The sequence below is a fragment of the Mauremys reevesii genome, linkage group 8, assembly GCF_016161935.1.
Source record: "Mauremys reevesii isolate NIE-2019 linkage group 8, ASM1616193v1, whole genome shotgun sequence".
NCBI lineage: Eukaryota > Metazoa > Chordata > Testudines > Geoemydidae > Mauremys > Mauremys reevesii.
Genome location: NC_052630.1, coordinates 40,212,710 through 40,232,758, shown reverse-complemented (window position 1 = coordinate 40,232,758; position 20,049 = coordinate 40,212,710). Strand labels below are relative to the sequence as shown.

General features: G+C 49.4%; 1 protein-coding gene across 1 annotated transcript in view; it reads right to left on the bottom strand.

Annotated features, from left to right (window-relative positions):
• The window catches only part of LOC120370578 (P-selectin-like), a 66,141-nt gene that overhangs the window by 28,966 nt on the left and 17,126 nt on the right, over positions 1-20,049 (bottom strand). Inside the window, exons 4-8 of the mRNA XM_039485526.1 lie at positions 19,693-19,800; positions 2,608-2,835; positions 1,990-2,175; positions 1,519-1,704; positions 504-743 (exon numbers count right to left, since the gene is read on the bottom strand). Coding sequence (XP_039341460.1) covers positions 504-743; positions 1,519-1,704; positions 1,990-2,175; positions 2,608-2,835; positions 19,693-19,800 — 948 coding nt within the window. The remainder of the gene's footprint in view (positions 1-503; positions 744-1,518; positions 1,705-1,989; positions 2,176-2,607; positions 2,836-19,692; positions 19,801-20,049) is intronic.

Here is a 20,049-nt window from a genome sequence, read left to right as displayed (position 1 = left end):
TGCCAAGGGAACTGGGTGCTGGATGGTGAAATGCTATGTGGAATGAGGAGCTGGCATGTTAGCACCATTGGGGAGTTAGATGCCATCATGAGTTCAATGGCTATGTGCCAGAGATGTGGTGCCAGAGGGACGAGCTGTCTGGAGGAGGGCACCAGGCACAGAGACTGATGGTTATTGAATTGCCAGGTTAGTGGGGTGCCAGGAGGCAGGTGGCTGGTTGTCTGGGGGAAGGTTATGGGAAGAGAAGCAAAGGGACAGTAGTGTCAGGGGTTGTGGGGCATTCACTTGGCACTTGAGTAAAAGCCTGCCCAAGGAGCAGGGCCATAACAAATCAGGCTCATTGTCTCCGTTTTACACAACTTTCTCTCAATGAAGCTTTACATTGCACAGCTGTCCCAGATCAAAAAGTCCAGTCCCTGGGCTCCCAACCCATTGAACACAATAGTTTTCTTCCCTAGACCTGGCAAAGAAATGGTCCCCTATAGAAAGTCACCTTGACTCACCCCAGCTCAGCAATGTACATTCCAAACAACCCACAGTTAACGCTGTGCCTCTACCTTCACAGCGCGGGGTTTGCCCTCTCCATTGTCCCAGAGCCATGCACTCCAGTGTCCCCGATCCATTCAGCACAAACCCCGTCTCACAGGAGAAGGTGCAGGTGGAGTTATACGTGAAGTCTCCATGCCAGTGAGTGCAGTTTAATCGGCCCCTGCCCGGAGAATCCAGCACTGGGCACTTGACAGCTGGAATAGCAAAGCAGAACTGCATAAGGGGATAGGTCCACTGGTGCTGAAGGGTGAAGTGACAAGGGAATCAGCCAATGAGGGGGTGAAAGTGCCATGGGTGTATCAGTGTATGAGCGTGAGTGCCAGCGGTATGGAGTTCTGGGTGACGTGGTGCCAGAGGCATCATGTGCAGAGTAGTACAATGCTGGGGATTTCAGACCACTGGGGTGGCATGCCAAGGGAACTGGGTGGTGGGTGGTGAAATGTTATGTGGAATGAGGAGCTGGGGTGTTAGCACCTCTGGGGTATTAGATGCCATCATGAGTTCAATGGCTACGTGCCAGAGATGTGGTGCCAGAGGGGTGAGCTGTCTGGAGGGGTGGTACAAGGGACATGGACTGATGGTTATTGAATTGCCAGGTTAGTTGGGTGCCAGGAGGCAGGTGGCTGGTTTTGTCTGAGGGAATGTGACGGGAAGAGAAGCCAGGAGACAGTAGTATCAGGGGTTGTGGGGCATTCACTTGGCACTGGTGTAAAAGGCTGCAGAAGGAGCAGAGCAATAGCAAATCAGGCCCATTGTCTCCCTTTTACACATCTTTATCTCAGTGAAGTTTTATATTGCACAGCTGCCCCAGAACAAAAGGTCCAGTCCTCTGGCTTCCAAACCATTGTACACAATAGCTCTCTTCCCTAGTGCTGGCAAAGAAATGGGCTTCTATGGAAAGTAACCTGGGATCACACCAGCTCAGCAATGTACATTCCACATCCCCCACAGTTAATGCTGTGCCTCTACCTTCACAGTGTGGGGGATGCCCTGTCCATTGTCCTAGGGCCGTGCACTCCAGTGTCTCCGATCCATTCAACACAAACCCGGTCTCGCAGGAGAAGGCGCAGGTGGAGTTATACATGAAGTCTCCATGCCAGTGAGTGCAGTTTAATCGGCCTCTGTCAGGGGCAGCCAAACCTGGGCACGTAACAGCTGAAATACCAAGGCAGAACAGTACGGATTACTCCACGATGCCTGCAGCAGCCACAGCACTGGAAATCCTGGCCTTAGCTTACATTATCATAGCAGTTACAGAGTTTCGTGTTAGTGTTAACAGGGGCTCTAAATCCTGGGTTTAAGATTTCCTTGATTTGCTTTTCAGTTCTGTAAATTCATACTTTCTAAGGTCAACTCAGTGTAATTCACCCCAGAGCTTCCTACCATGTGAGCAGAAGCAGCTTCCCAAGCCAGTCCTGCAGCATATAGCCTGTACCATACCTTCACAGCGCGGGGTTTGCCCTGTCCATTGTCCCAGGGCCGTGCACTCCAGCTTCTCCAATCCATTCAGCACAAACCCCATCACACAGGAGAAGGCACAGGTGGAGTTATACGTGAAGTCTCCATGCCAATGAGTGCAGTTTAATTGGCCTCTGTCCGGGGAATCCAGCACTGGGCACTTGACAGCTGAAATAGCAAAGCAGAACTGTATAAGGGGATAGGTCCATTGGTGCTGGAGGGTGAAGTGACAAGAGAATCAGCCAATGAGGGGGTGAAAGTGCCATGGGTGTGTTAGTGTATGAGTGTGAGTGCTGGGGATATGGAATTCTGGGTGATGTGGTGCCAGAGGCATCATGTGCCGGGTTGTGCAAGGCTGGGGATTTCAGACCATTGGAGGGACATGCCAAGGGAACTGGGTGCTGGATGGTGAAATGCTATGTGGAATGAGGAGCTGGCGTGTTAGCACCATTGGGGAGTTAGATGCCATCATGAGTTCAATGGCTATGTGCCAGAGATAAAAAAGTCCAGTCCCTGGGCTCCCAACCCATTGTACACAATAGTTTTCTTCCCTAGACCTGGCAAAGAAATGGTCCCCTATAGAAAGTCACCTTGGCTCACCCCAGCTCAGCAATGTACATTCCAAAAACGCTGTGCCTCTACCTTCACAGCGCGGGGTTTGCCCTCTCCATTGTCCCAGAGCCATGCACTCCAGCGTCCCCGATCCATTCAGCACAAACCCCGTCTCGCAGGAGAAGGCGCAGGTGGAGTTATACGTGAAGTCTCCATGCCAGTGAGTGCAGTTTAATTGGCCTCTGTCTGGGGAATCCAGCACTGGGCACTTGGCAGCTGGAATAGCAAAGCAGAATTGTATAAGGGGATAGGTCCATTGGTGCTGGAGGGTGAAGTGACAAGGGAATCAGTCAATGAGGAGGTCAAGTGCTATGGGTGTGTTAGTGTATGAGTGTGAGTGCTGGGGATATGGAATTCTGGGTGATGTGGTGCCAGAGGCATCATGTGGTGGGTGGTGCAATGCTGGGGATTTCAGACCATTGGGGTGGCATGTCAAGGGAACTGGATGGTGGGTGGTGAAATGTTATGTGGAATGAAGTGCTGGCGTGTTAGCACCATTGGGGAGTTAGATGCCATCATGATTTCAATGGCGAGATGTCAGAGGTGTGATGCCAGAGGGTGAGCTGGCTGGAGTGGGGGTACCAGGGACAGTGACTGATGGTTATTGAATTGCCAGGTTAGTGAGGTGCCAGAAGGCAAGTGTCTGGTTGTGTCTGGGGGAAGGTTATGGGAAGAGGAGCCAGAGCACAGTAGTGCCCGGGGCTATGGGGCATTCAATTGGCACTGGTGTAAAAGGCTGAAGAAGTGGCAGGGCAATGATGACCCAGGAATATTGTCTCCCTATCTACACAACTTTCTCTCTGTAAAGATTTTCATTCTATGGCTTCCCCATATTAAAAGATCCTCTCCTGTGTATCCCAAACCATCCTAGACAAGATCTGGGGCAGAGATCTGGGCTCATATGGAAAGGGAGCCTGGATCTGGTCAATTAAGAAACAAAGAAATAATAAGTAATATGTGTCAATCTTTGCAGACTGCTCTCTTAATAAAAAAAAGTGTCTATATCTGACATGCTCGGAAAAGGATGTGGATAGACAAATTATCTCAGTGGAATGGGGTTTGATCTCGGAAAGAGGACCATCAACCTCAGTCTGCAGCACAATAAAATTAATTTATTTAAGATGCTGTTTCAATGGTAGTTCACACCAGTTAGGTTAAAAAATATAGAGAGACTCAATGGGGATAAATGTTGGAGCAACTGTGGTGAAAGAAATGTTATGCATATATAGTGGATATATCCAATCATTAGAGAGTAGTGGGATGCAATCCATAACCAAATATCACAAATTGTTGGATATTTATTACCAAATGGCCCTCCTGGGGCTTCCTAATGGAAATGATCACACAAAAGGAAATGAAGAATTAATCACTCATCCGTTAGCATGCTTGGCTATTGTAGCCTCTCATAAGAAAAAAAATAGCCCAATCATTGAGGGATGGTTAAAAAAAAATATGGGAAGTTGTGCTTATGGAATAATTAATACACCAATTACATACCCATCAAAATAGACTGAGGACAGATGGATATCTACATATTTGGTTACCTTTTATTCAGTAGTCATACAAAATACATACACCTGCAAATAAACCCAGCAAATCTGTCCAATTTTTGTGATTTTCAACAATTGAAACATATCTGGTCTGTTAAATATGTGTATATAGAGATTTTACTAAATTTGATAAAATCATTAGAAACAAGATGGGCATTATAATGACACTCACTCTGTAATATGGTAATATCCTCTTAAATAGAGAGATATGATTACTATATTCCTGTACAAAGTCTCTTTAAACAAAAGTTTATGGTTATAATCGTTGTTTTGTTTCTGATATTTACATGGCACGGGTTTGTAAACTTGTTAAAACTTTCTAAATAAATAGTAAAAGAAAGCAAGGAAGAGTGCCTGGTATCACAACACCATCACCACATACTCTCTGGACAACAAAAGTTAACCCTGTGTCTCTACCTTCACAGAGCAGGGGATGCCCTGTCCATTCTCTCAGGGCTGTGCACTCCAGCTTGCCTTGTCCATTCCACCCAAACCCTGTCTCACAGGAGAAGGTGCAGGTGGAGTTATACATGAAGTCTCCATGAAAGTGAGAGCAGTTTAATTTACTCCTGGCCAGGAAGGCCAGTATTGGGCACTTGACAGCTGGAACTGCAAAGCACAGGCCTTTAAGGTAGAAGTGTGGAGGTGTTGGGGGGTTGATCCTTTGATGGTGGAGAGTGAAGTGCCAGGGGAATAGGCTGAGGAGTGATGAAGTGCCATGGGTGTGTGGGTGCATTAGGGTAGGCGCTGGGGCATAGAGTCCCAGACGTGCATGTGTTGGGTGGTGCAGTGGTGGGGGTTTCAGACCCTAGAATGGTGTGCCATAGGTGCAGATTGAAGTGCTGGGCTGCTAGTGCCACAGGAGGATGAGGTGCCATTGTGAGTTGAAGGGAAAGGTGTCTGGGGTGAGGTACCAGAAGGGCAGGGTGTAGAATGGGGTGGTGCCAATGGGTAGGATACTAGGGATATGAACTGATGGTTAGTGCAGTGCCAGGCTGTTGGGGTGCCAGGAGGCAGGTGACTGGTTGTACCCAGGAATGAGGTGATAGGGGAAGGGATGAGATGGCAGAAGGTGGGGAGCGAGGATGTTGTAGTATGAGGTCAGGGTGCTGGGGGGATGGAGCATCATTTTTCACTGGTGTAAAAGGCTGCCCAAAGGGCAGGGCAATGGCGACCTAGGCTCATTGTCTCCCTATTATACAATCTTCTCTCTATAAAGCTTTCCATTGCACGTCTGACCTGGATTGAACAATCCTCCCCCATGGCTCCCAAACCAATGTACACAATAGCTCTCTTCCCTAGACCTGGCAAAGAAATGGGTGTTATTACATGAACAGTGACCCCATAGATCATTCTTGCAACCAAGGTCCTACAGTTGTACCAAATCTTGTACAAAGGATGTCAAGGATAAAGGAGTTTGAGGCGCAAGTGGTGTTCTCGTCTATCCTCCCTGTGGCAGGAAAAGGCCAGGGTAGAGACCGTCGAATCGTGGAAATCAACGAATGGCTACGCAGATGGTGTCGGAGAGAAGGGTTTGGATTCTTTGACCATGGGATGGTCTTCCAAGAAGAAGGATTGCTAGGCAGAGACGGGCTCCACCTCACGAAGAGAGGGAAGAGCATCTTTGCAAGCAAGCTGGCTAACCTAGTGAGGAGGGCTTTAAACTAGGTTCACCGGGGGAAAGAGACCAAAGCCCTGAGGTAAGTGGGGAAGTGGGATTCCGGGAGGAAGCACAAGCAGGAGACTGCAAGAGGGGAGGACTCCTGTCTCAGACCGAGAAAGCGGGACAATCAGCGAGTTATCTTAAGTGCCTATACACAAATGCAAGAAGCCTGGGGAACAAGCAGGGAGAACTAGAAGTCCTGGCACAGTCAAGGAATTATGATGTAATTGGAATAACTGAGACTTGGTGGGATAACTCACATGATTGGAGTACTGTCATGGATGGATATAAACTGTTCAGGAAGGACAGGCAGGGCAGAAAAGGTGGGGGAGTTGCGTTGTATGTAAGAGAGCAGTATGACTGCTCAGAGCTCCAGTATGAAACTGCAGAAAAACCTGAGAGTCTCTGGATTAAATTTAGAAGTATGAACAACAAGGGTGATGTCGTGGTGGGAGTCTGCTACAGACCACCGGACCAGGGGGATGAGGTGGACGAGGCTTTCTTCCAGCAACTAACAGAAGTTGCTAGATCACAGGCCCTGGTTCTCATGGGTGACTTTAATCACCCGATATCTGCTGGGAGAGCAATACAGCAGTGCACAGACAATCTAGGAAGTTTCTGGAAAGTGTAGGGGACAATTTCCTGGTGCAAGTGCTGGAGGAACCAACTAGGGGAAAAGCTCTTCTTGACCTGCTGCTCACAAACAGGGAAGAAATAGTAGAGGAAGCAATAGTGGATGGGAACCTGGGAGGCAGTGACCATGAGATGGTAGAGTTCAGGATCCTGACACAAGGAAAAAGGGAAAGCAGTAGAACAGAGACCCTGGACTTCAGAAAAGCAGACTTCGACTCCCTCAGGGAACTGATGGGCAAGGTCCCCTGGGAGAATAACATGATGGGGAAAGGAGTCGAGGGAAGCTGGCTGTATTTTAAAGAAACCTTATTGAGGTTGCAGGAACAAACCATCCCGATGTGTAGGAAGAAAAGTAAATATGGCAGGTGACCAGCTTGGCTCAACAGTGAAATCCTTGCTCGTCTTAAACACAAAAAAACAGCTTATAAGAAGTGGAAGATTGGACAAATAACCAGGGAGGAGTATAAAAGTATTGCTCAGGCATGCAGGAGTGAAATTAGGAAGGCCAAATCATGCTTGGAGTTGCAGCTAGCCGGAGATCTTAGGAGTAACAAGAAGGGTTTCTTCAGATATGTTAGCAACAAGAAGAAAGTCAAGGAAAGTGTGGGCCCCTTGCTGAATGAGGGAGGGAACCTAGTGACAGAGGATGTGGAGAAAGCTAGTGTACTCAATGCTTTTTTTGCCTCTGTCTTCACAGACAAGGTCAGCTCCCAGACAGCTGCACTGTGCAGCACGGTATGGGGAGGAGGTTACCAGCTCTCTGTGGGGAAAGAAGTAGTTCGGGACTATTTAGAAAAGCTGGACGAGCACAAGTCCATGGGTCAGATGCGCTGCATCCGAGGGTGCTAAAGGAGTTGGCCGATGAGATTGCAGAGCCATTGGCCATTATCTTTGAAAAATCATGGCGATCGAGGGGAGGTCCCGGATGACTGAAAAAAGGCTAATGCCCATCTTTAAAAAGGGGAAGAAGGAGGATCCGGGGAACTACAGGCCAGTCAGCCTCACCTGAGTACCTGGAAAAATCATGGAGCAGGTCCTCAAGGAATCAATTCTGAAGCACTTAGATGAGAGGAAAGTGATCAGGAACAGTCAGCATGGATTCACCAAGGGCAAGTCATGCCTGACTAACCTAATTGTCTTCTATGATGAGATAACTGGCTCTGTGGATGAGGGGAAAGCAGTGAACGTGTTATTCCTTGACTTTAGCAAAGCTTTTGATACAGTCTCCTACAGTATTCTTGCCAGCAAGTTTAAGAGTTATGGGATGGATGAATGGACTATAAGGTGGATAGAAAACTGGCTAGATCGTCGGGCTCAATGGATAGTGATCAATGGCTCCATGTCTAGCTGGCAGCCAGTATCAAGGGGAGTGTCCCAAGGGTCGGTCCTGGGGCTGGTTTTGTTCAATATCTTCATTAATGATCTGGAGGATGGCGTGGACTGCACCTTCAGCAAGTTTGCAGATGACACTAAACTGGGAGGAGTGGTAGATACGCTGGAGGGTAGAGATAGGAATACAGAGGGACCTAGACAAATTAGAGGATTGGGCCAAAAGATACCTGATGAGGTTCAACAAGGACAAGTGCAGAGTCCTGCACTTAGGACAGAAGAATCCCATACAATGCTACAGACTAGGGACTGAATGGCTAGGCAGCAGTTCTGCAGAAAAGGACCTCGGGGTTACGGTGGATGAGAAGCTGGATATGAGTCAGGAGTGTGCCCTTGTTGCCAAGAAGGCTAACGGCATTTTGGGCTGTATAAGTAGGGGCATTGCCAGCAGATCGAGGGACGTGATCATTCCCCTTTATTTGGCATTGGTGAGGCCTCATTGGTGTGTCCAGTTTTGGGCCCCACGCTACAAGAAGGATGTGGAAAAATTTGAAAGAGTCCAGCGGAGAGCAACAAAAATGATTAGGGGGCTGGAGTACATGATTTATGAGGAGAGGCTAAGGGAATTGGGATTATTTAGTCTGCAGAAGAGAAGAATGAGGGGGGATTTGATAGCAGTTTTCAACTACCTGAAAGGGGGTTCCAAAGAGGATGGATCTAGACTGTTCTCAGTGGTAGAAGATGACAGAACAAGGAGTAATGGTCTCAAGTTGCAGTGGGGGAGGTTTAGGTTGGGGGAGGATACTAGAAAAAACTTTTTTCACTAGGAGGGTGGTGAAGCACTGGAATGGGTTACCTAGGGAGGTGGTGGAATCTCCTTCCTTAGAGGTTTTTAAGGGCAGGCTTGACGAAGCCCTGGCTGGGATGATTTAGTTGGGGATTGGTTCTGCTTTGAGCAGGGGGTTGGACTAGATGACCTCCTGAGGTCCCTTCCAAACCCTCGTATTCTATGATTCTATGATTCTAAGAAGCAATGGGCTTAAATTGCAGCAAGGGCAGTTTAGGTTGGACATTAGGGAAAACTTCGTAACTGTCAGAGTGGTTAAGCACTGGAATAAATTGCCTAGGGAGGTGGTGGAATCTCTATCGTTGGGGATTTTTAAGAGCAGGTTGGACAAACACCTGTCAGGGATGGTCTAGATAATACTTAGTCCTGTCTTGAATGCAGGGGACTGGACTAAATGACCTCGTGAGGTCCCTTCTGGTTCTATGATTCTATGAGTCAATCCCAACCCAGGAGCTAGTGCCCAGTTCTATGTGAGGAGCCTGCAGCATTCTGGGATATCCCCATGCTTGTCACAGCTGCCATGAAGCCTCAGCTAATCTGGACGCAGCAGCAGCCACATGGACAATGATGTCACCCACACCCAGGGCAACGGCCTCACAGGCCCAACACTGCTGGGAGCTGCACTCAGTCACTGAGCCATAGTGCCTTCTTCATGCTCAGGAAGTTCCTACTCCTCATCTTCTCTGCTCTTTTGACATGTGCTTATTTCTAGTTTGCCTGTATCACTGTGTCTTTCTGATTGTCAGCTTTTCAGGGGAGGGGCCATCTTCTATTCTACAAGTGTCCAACATGACAGAGTCCCAACTGGAGCCTTTAGGTCCGACTGGGAGGCAAATTGATAATAGTCAGAACAGGGAAACCTACAGTTAAGGATGCCTAAATGTTTCCATTCTAACCCCTGGTTTTTCAGTTGCTCAGAATTTTCCAAAATTTTTAGTTATTGGGCTATTGCTTATCTGTGCAAAGGTGAAATTTTGGGGAAAGATTAAGCCAAAACTAAGTTTTGATTATGAGAAATGTGAAGAGATACACTTTTGCCACTATAAAACAAAAATTCAGTGCAAAGTTTTCTTTAACACCTCTGCAGGCAAAACACTTTGGGATAGACAGCTGAAATTTACAAGGGAACATTTATAAGAGGGGAGAAATGTCTGTGAGAACTGGGTTGGATCTAGCTGGATTTAGTGACCTGCGACATTTACAGTGCAGTCATGTATCCTGGTTTTTACTGACAGCATTTATAAACCAATATTTATAGTATGTATGGCCAGCTTAACTGTGCAGGCTGCATGCTCCCTAATGCTCCTGTCTCACTCTGTGCGGCTGTCTCAGCTGTTCACTGAATAAGGAGCTCTAACAGGGGTCAGGGCATGTCACGGAGTCATTGGGTGATGCTCTGGAACTACTCCATATGAAGCCAGTCAGGACTCTGGGGGAGCATGCCTCCTTTCTCTGCGCATACTGTCACCAGGGCAAGAAGCTTACACAGCTTCAACTTTCCTGGGTCTGACCTCAGAGCATTCAGCGTCTCCTTTCTCACTGGGCACTTCCTGCAGCGAGTCCACTTGGGTGGTGCTCCTGTGGAAGCCAAAGGGCCCTGCCCCCCATCTTCACTCTCAGCCAGCCATTACAGACAGAAGGTTTATTAGTCAACAGGAACGCAGCGTAGAGCAGAACTTGTTAGCACAGAAAACAGTGACTTGCAGCCAAGTTCATCTTGGGGAGTCCTGGGCCAGATGCCCTGGACTCCCGTTCTTCCAGTTCCCCTAAGAAGACTGCCAATTTCCAGTGACTCGATCTCAGACACCCATGTTGCTCCTCCTCCCTGTCTTTGTCTCGCTTCCCGGGCAAAGAATCACGTGGTTGTCACCTGGTTACATCCCTCTCCTGGGTCTAAGGTTAGGAAGGGGACTGGACAGAGCATACATGCAGGCAGCTGGAGTAGCCTCACCTGCCCCAGAGGTCTCAGCCAAAGTCACAACCCCTATTCCCACCATTGAGGTATTGGTGCAGCACACAGGGAAACTGAGGCATACACAGTATTCATGCAAAACAGTAAAACTCACATAGGCTCAACAGTAAGACTCACATAGGCTCACATACAACATAACAAGGGAAAATCCCCACTTCATTACAGGGCACACTCAGCAAGGCAGGTTCTTGTCTCATTGAATTGAGTGCTCATTCGGCAATGCAAGACTCCCCAGGAGGTATCATCTCACTGACCGTGAATGGTGCATAGGTCAGGGCATCCTGCAGGTACCAGCCAAAGAGTTCCAGACTTTGTTCTTTAAAACAACAACTTGGGAAAATCCATCCCCAAAATGATGCTATGGGGACATTGAATTTGCACCACTAGGCGCTCAGAAGTCAAGAAATGCTGATGTTACACCTGCATGCACAACTTGGACTAGTCAGCTCCCCTTTGATTGTACATTGTGGTATAGTTTTCAGTTATGTGATCACATGCTTCTCTTATAAAACAATATAATATCACAGCCTTAGCTAGACGCTTGGAGCATCTTTTAGTACCATGTATTGCTCTGTATATGGAGTCCATGAACAGAATCTCAATGTAAGATGCAGGGTGAAAGATATGTTCCTGCAGGGCGCTTGCCATGCTGATGGCCTGCCATCCAATCCTACAGAAAATAAGGCACAGTGTCCTGTTGCTGATCCCAGGTATCGTTCACTGTGCATCTTACACAAGGCACCCTATAACCTGCAGTCATTTGATATGATCTTTTATTGCATTCTTGGAGTAAAAGTACTGAACTGCAACACCTAAAGGAACTGCATCGTTAGAAACTTCAAGGCGTGCAATTAATGAATATATTTAATCCATGCAAAATATAACTTTAAGTCAAGCTAGAGAAAAAGAAGAATTCAGCTGTGGACAGATGTATCTATAAAAAGTTCAAGAGCCCCATTAGAAAAGGGGCAATGTGGCCTACTTCTTCAGGGGAGACCTGGGTTCTGCTGCTGGCCCGTGGGGTGACCTTAAGTGAGCCACTTCCACTCTCTTTCTCAGTTACCCCATCTGTAGAATAGGGATAATGATACTGACCTGCTTTATAAAGAGCTTTGAAAGCTACTGATGGGAAGTACTAGAAAAGGGGTAGGTGTTTATTATCATTGAAAGGGTCAGGTTGAACAAAACATGTTCAGGGCTCATTTATTCCAATTGCCCACCGTTGAGAGCTCTTCATGATCAGGGCCAAAATATGTCTTATCAAATGTGATTATTTAGTCAATAACATTTGCTCTTTCCTATTAGGGCTCTTTTTATAGACACACCACTCCTGTGTCAGAGACCTGCTCCTTTCCCACGTTGACTTGTTTTGATCTGATGAAATGTTCTGGACCTAGCAATAGTCTGCCTGTCACCCTCCCAGTCTTTCATTAAAGAAACAAAGAGCATAGAAAGGGCTACTTAATGACAGCACCAAGGAAAATGACAGACTATTGTAGCGTTCCAGGTAGCCAGCAGGGGCAGCTCATTCAGTTCCACGAATGAGGTGGGTGGGATAAGACACACATCCATAACCTCACAGTAAGCACCCGCCCATGTCCTACTAGGCCCTCCACCTGCCAGGAGGAACCCTCCTACTAGGTCAAGGGTGCTGCTTTCTCCCCTGGAAAATCTGGCTGCCCCATCAATGATGGCTTGTACTTTTCAATCCAAACCCTCTGACCCTATTGTGAATGTCTGCAGCAGCAGAAACCCAGGAAACGCAGGAGTTCAGAGGGGCCTTTCTGGTTGAAAATAATCCATCAGACTCTTGGGCTTAAGGCTTTGGACTCTAAAACCCGTGACTCTTGCTGGACTCTCTCTAGAGCAGGGTAGGTTTCAAGCAGTTAGAACATGCTCAGAAGCCACAGTAATGGGCACGGTCTAGGAAGTGCACAGTGCAGCCCCAGTGTGTGGGGAAATCTGCTGCAGGCCATTCACTACTAGAATTAAGCTTGTCAAGGCTGAGGTCTGTAGTCACTTCTCGGTCAGTTTCTAGTCCTCTAAGTCAGACTGGTTATTTGTAGCATCTGCTAATATTTCTTTGACAACTGCACATCAAAGCCAGCCTTAGCATTTGAGTAGCCCTGCAAAACAATTTTTGCTAGCTCCAGTTGTAAGGGACTGTTGTTTACCATGCATACACTGCTATGCACAGGGCTAGATGAGGATGTGAGGGAGGGTTAGCTGGTTACACCCCAAACATATTTGTTCCTGCACAACTCTGCCTCTCCCTACTTATCTGATTTTGGTTTTTATCATGTTTCCACCCTCAGATCCTCTGCTCTACCCATGCTGCCAGCCTCTGCCTCTGGTTAGCTGGCTCCCAAAAGCATCTTAGAATCATAGAATCATAGACTATCAGGGTTGGAAGGGACCTCAAGAGGTCATCTAGACCAACCCCCTGCTCAAAGCAGGACCAATCCCCAACTAAATCATCCCAGCCAGGGCTTTATCAAGCCTGACCTTAAAAACCTCCCTAGGTAATCCATTCCAGTGCTTTACCACCCTCCTAGTGAAAAAGTTTTTCCTAATATCCAACCTAAACCTCCACTACTGCAACTTGAAACCATTACTCCTTGTTCTGTCATCTGCTATTACTGAGAACAGTCTAGATCCATTTTCTTTAGAACCCCCTTTCAGGTAGTTGAAAGCAGCTATCAAATCCCCCCTCATTCTTCTCTTCTGCAGACTAAATAATCCCAATTCCCTTAACCTCTCCTCATAAATCATGTGCTCCAGCCCCCTAATCATTTTTGTTGCCCTCCGCTGGACTTTTTCAAATTTTTCCACATCCTTGTAGTGTGAGGCCCAAAAGTGGATACAGTACTCCAGATGAGGCCTCACCAACGCCGAATAGAGGGGAATGATCACGTCCCTCAATCTGCTGGCAACGCTCCCACTTATACATCCCCAAATGCCGTTAGCCTTCTTGGCAACCAGGGCACACTCCTGACTCATATCCAGCTTCTTGTCCAATGTAACCCCTACGTCCTTTTCTGCAGAACTGCTGCCTAGCCACTCGGTCCCTAGTCTGTAGCAATGCATGGGATTCTTCTGTCCTAAGTGCAGGCGTCTACACTTGTCCTTGTTGAACCTCATCAGGTTTCTTTTGGCCCAATCCTCTAATTTGTCTAGGTCCCGCTGTATTCCTATCTCTACTCTCCAGCGTATCTACCACTCCTCCCAGTTTAGTGTCATCTGCAAACTTGCTGAGGGTGCAGTCCACGCCATCCTCCAGATCATTAATGAAGATATTGAACAAAACTGGTCCCAGGACCGACCCTTGGGACACTCTGCTTGATACTGGCTGCCAGCTAGACATGGAGCCAAACAAATCAAATCTTCATGCATTCTTCTGAATTGTCCCTTTGCCTAGAGTGGCCTCTCAGGACCAGGAGTGGCCAGTTATATGGGACCGTGGTGCTCGGGTTCCAGCAATATTTAGGGCCCGGGGGTCTGGGGGCCTGGCTCAACCAATGTTTGGGGCTGGGTCTCTCCCCTGGCCCTGCCTGCCGCCCCCATGCACCTCCCCCAAGTGTCCCCCGGTCCCACTTGCTGCCCCTGTGCACCTCCCCCAGGCCCGGAACGTCCCTGCCTCAAGCCGGTGGCTGCCTGCTGCAGCTCCGAGCAGCACTCTGCTCTGCTGGCTCCCGGCATCAACTGCCGCCACAGGGTCTTAGCGCCCCCCCTCCTGTAGTGCTAGGGCAGGCTGACTCTGACCCTGCCCTTCCACCTTGGACCCTTCCCTTTTCCTGTGGGACCCTCCACCAGCACAGGGGACCCCCCCATCCACAGTCACCAGTCCTACCCCACACTGGGCAAGGGGAAGTCCCATCCCCCACCCCCAGGGAGGCTACAGTGAGGCGCAGCAGTAGGGGAGGAGGATCACATGTGATGGCAGCCCCCCCACCCTGACACCCACCACAGGGGAGGTGAGGGGGCTTCCTGGACCTGAGAGGGGCCCTAGGAGCACGTGCAGTGACAGTGGTGCGAGGCAAGTGTGCTGCCGGGGTGGGGGCCTCCCCAAAAGCTTGTGGCTACTGGCGGGAAGAGGGCTGGGGGGAGTTCTTCTCTCTGACCCCAGTCCCAGGGCAACTCAGCTACACCCCAAACTCCTCAGCCCCAGCACCGCCCCACCCCAGAAACCACACCCTCAGACAGAGCCCTCACTTCCCCACACCCCAACCCTCTCCGCTAGCCCTAAGCCCTTCCCACACCCCAAACCCCTCATCCCCAGCCCCAGCCAGAGCTCTCATCCCCCCATACTCTAACCTTCTGCCCTAGCCCTGAGCCCCCTCCTGCATTGTGAACCCCTCATCTCCAGCCCCACCCCACAGCCCTCAACCCTGCATGCAAACCCTGCACACAAAGCCTGAGCCGCTCCCACACCCCAAACTTCTCAGCACCAGCCCTACCCCAGAGCCCTCACATTTTTACATTATTTTAAAAAATATATATTGTCTTACAAGGCAGGTGTGGGGGGGCGGGACTTGGACCTGTTCTGGGCACCACCAAAAATTATACAAACCTGCCCTCCCTGCCCAGAACTGATCTGTGCAGATACAGGTGAATATTGAGTGCAAGTAGAGAGGGATTTTGCCTCTAAACACAGCACAGGTGACACCACTAATAGAAGCCTGTGTCCAGTTCTGGGCACACACTTTTAAAAGGGCTTTGCAAAACTGGAAAGGGTTCAGAAAAAACACTATGAGGCTAATGAAAGCTATGAAACCTGCCTTCTAGTAAGAATAAAAAAGATCTATTTATCTTATAAAGAGAAGGGTAAGAGGCAACTTGATTAATAGATGTTAAGGCCAGAAGTGACCATTATGATGATATAGTCTGACCTCCTGTATACCACTCCAAGGGATGGAGAATCCCCCACACCCCTTGGTAAGTTGTTCCAATGTTAATTATTCTCATGGGCAATTCCAGTCTGAATTTATCTGGCTTCAGCTTCCAGCCATTGGATCATGTTATACCTTCGTCTGCCCAGCAGAGGAGCTGGCTTTGCCATAGGCAGCTGCTGGCAGAGGCTGGAGCTGCCCTGGGGTCAGGAGGCTAGCCTGGAATCCTACCCTCTCTAGCCACATGAACTAGGGGCCCCTAGCTGTGATTTTGCACCCCCAGCCCTGGGAATCCCTGGTGATCTTTAGCGACAAGCATCCCGCCCTAGCCTCAGAGTTGCCTTGGTTACATTTCCAAGGGTGTCTGCACAAGGAGCAGGGCTAGAAACTCAATGTTTTTCAAGAGATAAGCGGAGAATTTCCTTTCCATTTCCCCTAGGGCCAGCTCTCATTAATGTCCAGTGAGGCTACAGCTGGGGAGTGTCATGTCATGGGGCTGTGACCATCCCTCTAGCTCCCTGCAGGTACCAGGCAGACAGGAGACACCCAGCCTGCAGCAGTGTAGTGCATTAGTAGAAGCATTGCCAGCAGATCGAGGAAAGTGATTATTCCCCTCTATTCGGCACTGGTGAGGCCACATCTGGAGTACTGTGTCCAGTTTTGGGCCCTCACTACAGAAAGGATGTGGACAAATTGGAGAGAGTCCAGCAGAGGGCAATGAAAATGATCAGGGGGCTGGGGCACATGACTTACGAGGAGAGGCTGAGGGAACTGGGCTTGTTTAGTCTGCAAAAGAGAAGAATGAGTGGGGATTTGATAGCAGCCTTCAACTACCTGAATGGGAGTTCCAAAGAGGATGAAGCTCAGCTGTTCTCAGTGGTGACAGATGACAGAACAAGGAGCAATGGTTTCAAGTTGCAGTGGGAGAGGGCTAGGTTGGATATTAGGAAACACTATTTCACTAGGAGGGTGGTGAAGACCTGCAATGGGTTACCTAGGGAGGTAGTGGAATTTCCATCCTTAGAGGTTTTTAAGCCCTTGACAAAGCCCTCGCTGGGATGATTTAGTTGGTGTTGGTCCTGCTTTGACAAATGGACATTCTCCTTTCCATTTCCCCTAGGGCCATCTGTCTTTAATGTCCAGTGAGGCTGCAGCTGGGGAATGTCATGTCATGGGGCTGTGACCATCTCTCTAGCTCCCTGCTTTGAGTCCTGCTTTGAGTAGGGGGTTGGACCTCCTGAGGTCTCTTCCAACTCCTAATCTTCTATGATTCTTCTATGATTCTATGATCACAAACACTACTGCAAGTGTGTTTCTGCTCTGGTGAAGAGTATGGGTCAATGGCCCTGCCTAGGCTGGGCAGCACACAGCTTGTGCAGTGTGAGAGCTGTTTATTTACCCTGTACATTACAGAAATAGCCCAACTTCTCTAAATATCTCTGTGCCGATGTCACTGCAGCCTCGCCAGGGTTAGCTACATTGATTTCTAAACAGATCTAGTTAATGTGGTACAAAAGCTGTGTGTAGACAAGCCCCTACTCAGTTGGTCTGCTCCCCATGCACCTGTCTTTAGTGACTCAAAGAAATGTTACCACTCCTTACATTTACTAGGCTGGAGCAAGAAGCGGGAGTAAGCCCCATTGCTTCTTGTGCATCATCAATGGAACCATGTCTAACCTCCCATCAGTGTCACCTGTGCAGATTTTTGCACAGCAGCTGGGTTGGCAAGATATCACTGAATGGGCCTTGTGTCATATGGAGAGTCTGTGTTGTCTGGTACAATGTACAGAAAGAAAAGAACTCAGCTTGACTCAGTGGTCCCAGGCCAGGTTTGCAAGGCTGGTGCAATGAAGTTCCCCTTTCAGACCACCATATAACGGTGTGAGAACTTGCTGGAGTTTGTGAGCAGCAAGAGCAGACAACTGGAGCTCTGCTAATAATGGAGCATTAGCCTTGGACCTGTGTGTGTACCCAGATTGACATTCACAGGGTGTTGCAGCTGATATGTAGGAGAAAACATCTTTTTACTTGTAACTTGAGCACATTTCACAGGGAAACATCGACACAAGAAACACAGGACTCTGGGATGCCCTGCCTCCAGAATCACCGTGCAATTCAGGCCCGAGCATGGATGGCAAGATGTCCAAGATGGCAGTGCAGTATCCTCCAAAGAAAATGGTGGCACAGATCCTAGGATGATAACTGATGAGGCAACATCCTGCAATGCCTCCAGCCAGGGGATGAGCATGGTGGGCTGTCTGGTCTCCCCCCATCTCTAAGCCCTGTGACTTCATTCATGTTGAGTATCCCTAACATAGTATAATGCCACAAAGAGTGAATTTCTCCTCCACATCACCCGAGTATGAGATCCCCCTCCAATGGCCAGTCCATGCACCCTGCCCTACAATATCTGTATGGGACTCTTTGGACACACTGCTGAAGTTTGACTGGTGTGGCAGGGGACAACCCTTGTCCAGCCTGCAAACTCAGGTGGTCCCTGTGATTGTTGTGGAACTTCCCAAGCTGAATACATCAAACCAGTTATAATTAAGCTGGAGCTCGACTACATTTTACAGTTAAAAACATATGGGAGGATGGGGAAACCAGCCAGAGATGATACATGTACATGTAGAGCTGGTAAAGCGCAGATAACATGGAGATGAGTGTGGTATAAACCCCAGAGAGATAGAAAGATTAGCGAGGGCTCCAGGCCAACCACCAGCTGCAAACACCACATGAGAAGCCAAAGGTATTAAATGCTAAGTCTGGGGCTGTTCAAAGAGGTGAGGTGCCCAACTTCCAATCAGCATCAGTGGATCTGGGTTTTTCCCCACATAGGCTCTGAGAATTCCACTATAAAATCAGTGGGGAGGAGGCAGGAACAGCTCCTGGCACCCATTTGCACACTCTGGAGCCGCTGCTGTCCAGTTCCCCAACGCCAAGCCCAGTAGCGTGTCCAGCCCTTGCAGTTCAAACCCTTCCTGGCACTGGAACTTGCATGTGGCGTTGTAGCTAAATTCCCCCAGGGTATGGCTGCTGTCAGGCCTGGGGTCAAGTTTTTGCACCTCACAACTAAAAGGACATACAGCAGCATGAGCAGCTGGGAGGCAGGGGGAGGGGTTTCAAGCACACATGCCTGTTGCTCCCTCAAGTTCCCAGGTCTCAGGCTCTCTGGAGCACAGCCTACCCCAGCCCCTTGGCTTGAGCTTCAGCAAGAGCCGCAACATCCGTACTGCTATTTGTAAAGCTCGGGCTTGAGCCCCCTAGCCCAAGTCTGGCTAGCTGGGCTTGCACCCAGCTGCAGTGGAGATGTGCCGTGACAGCCCTGCTGGGGCTGAGCTCTGCAGGCAAGGAGAAGGGCACATGCTTTCTCTGGGTAACAGAGTGAGATGAGTAGCCTGTCTGAGAAGTTGTGTCTGGCAGTCAGGCCCAGCTTTAAGCCGATTCCACTGATTCCCGGGAATTGGGCCCCGCGCTGAAGAGGGCCTTGCGTCTGTGCCTAAACGGGGCCCCGCTCCAGGGGTCTTCAGCAGCATTTTGGCGGCAGGGGGTCTGCTCCGGGGGTCTTCGGTGGCATTTCGGCGGTGGGGGGTCCTTTGGTGCCGTGGAAGACCCGGAGTGGATCCCCCGCCGCCGAAATGCCACCAAAGCCGCAGACCACCGCTGAGTATTCCAATCGGGCCCCGTGGGTCATAACACCTGCTGGCAGTCGGGCACAAGCTGAGAGACTTTCCAGGCCTGGAAGCTGCTGCTGACTCAGCACAGCAGGAGGCTCCGCCCCCCAGTTGAGGCCTGGGCACCCTGCTCAGCCCTAAGGGAGATAGCAACTGTTTATGCTGCTAGGGCAGCTCCAGACTGACAGCAGGATAGGGGTGTAGCCTTATCCCTAAAGGAGGCAAACTGCCTGGGCTGACCTGGGGCGGGTGTGCTATAGCAGCAGTGCGGTCAGGCACTTGAGAGGCTACAACCCCACCCACTCTGCCTCCTTGGCCAGGGAGCAGTAGCAAAGGCCATTCCTCCAGCTGTGCTAGTGCCCCTCTTTGGTGAATCTAGGAGCAGCACTGATGGGTGCCCAGGCCATTGTCCCAGAGGATGTCTCTGGGGAGACCTTCCAGAAAGTAAATGCAGTGACTGTAGCAGGCCCTGCAGCAGGGCTCCCTCCCCTAGTGTCCCTGTTCGACTGCTCTCACCTTGTTCACACTCAGGCCCGTAGAAACCAGGGTAGCAATCACAAGTGTAGTTCCCGATGGTCTCCACACACTCACCACGCTGGCTGCAGGAGGAACGCTGACAAGATGCTGCAGAGGTACATCTGGGTTAGGATCCACCCTAACAGCTCCTTACAGACAAATCATAACCCATCCCACTGCCTGGATCCTGCACTCCATCCCTGCTGCTTTTCTTAATTGTGGGATTCTTTTAGAGCCTGTTCAAGCCATGGGAAAAAAACCCTGCCTTCAAAGGCCTTGGCTCAGGTCCTGCAAGGGCACCCAAGTTTTGCCCAGCCAGGTGGCATTGGCACCTTGCCAGAAGTTTGGAGGCAGTGG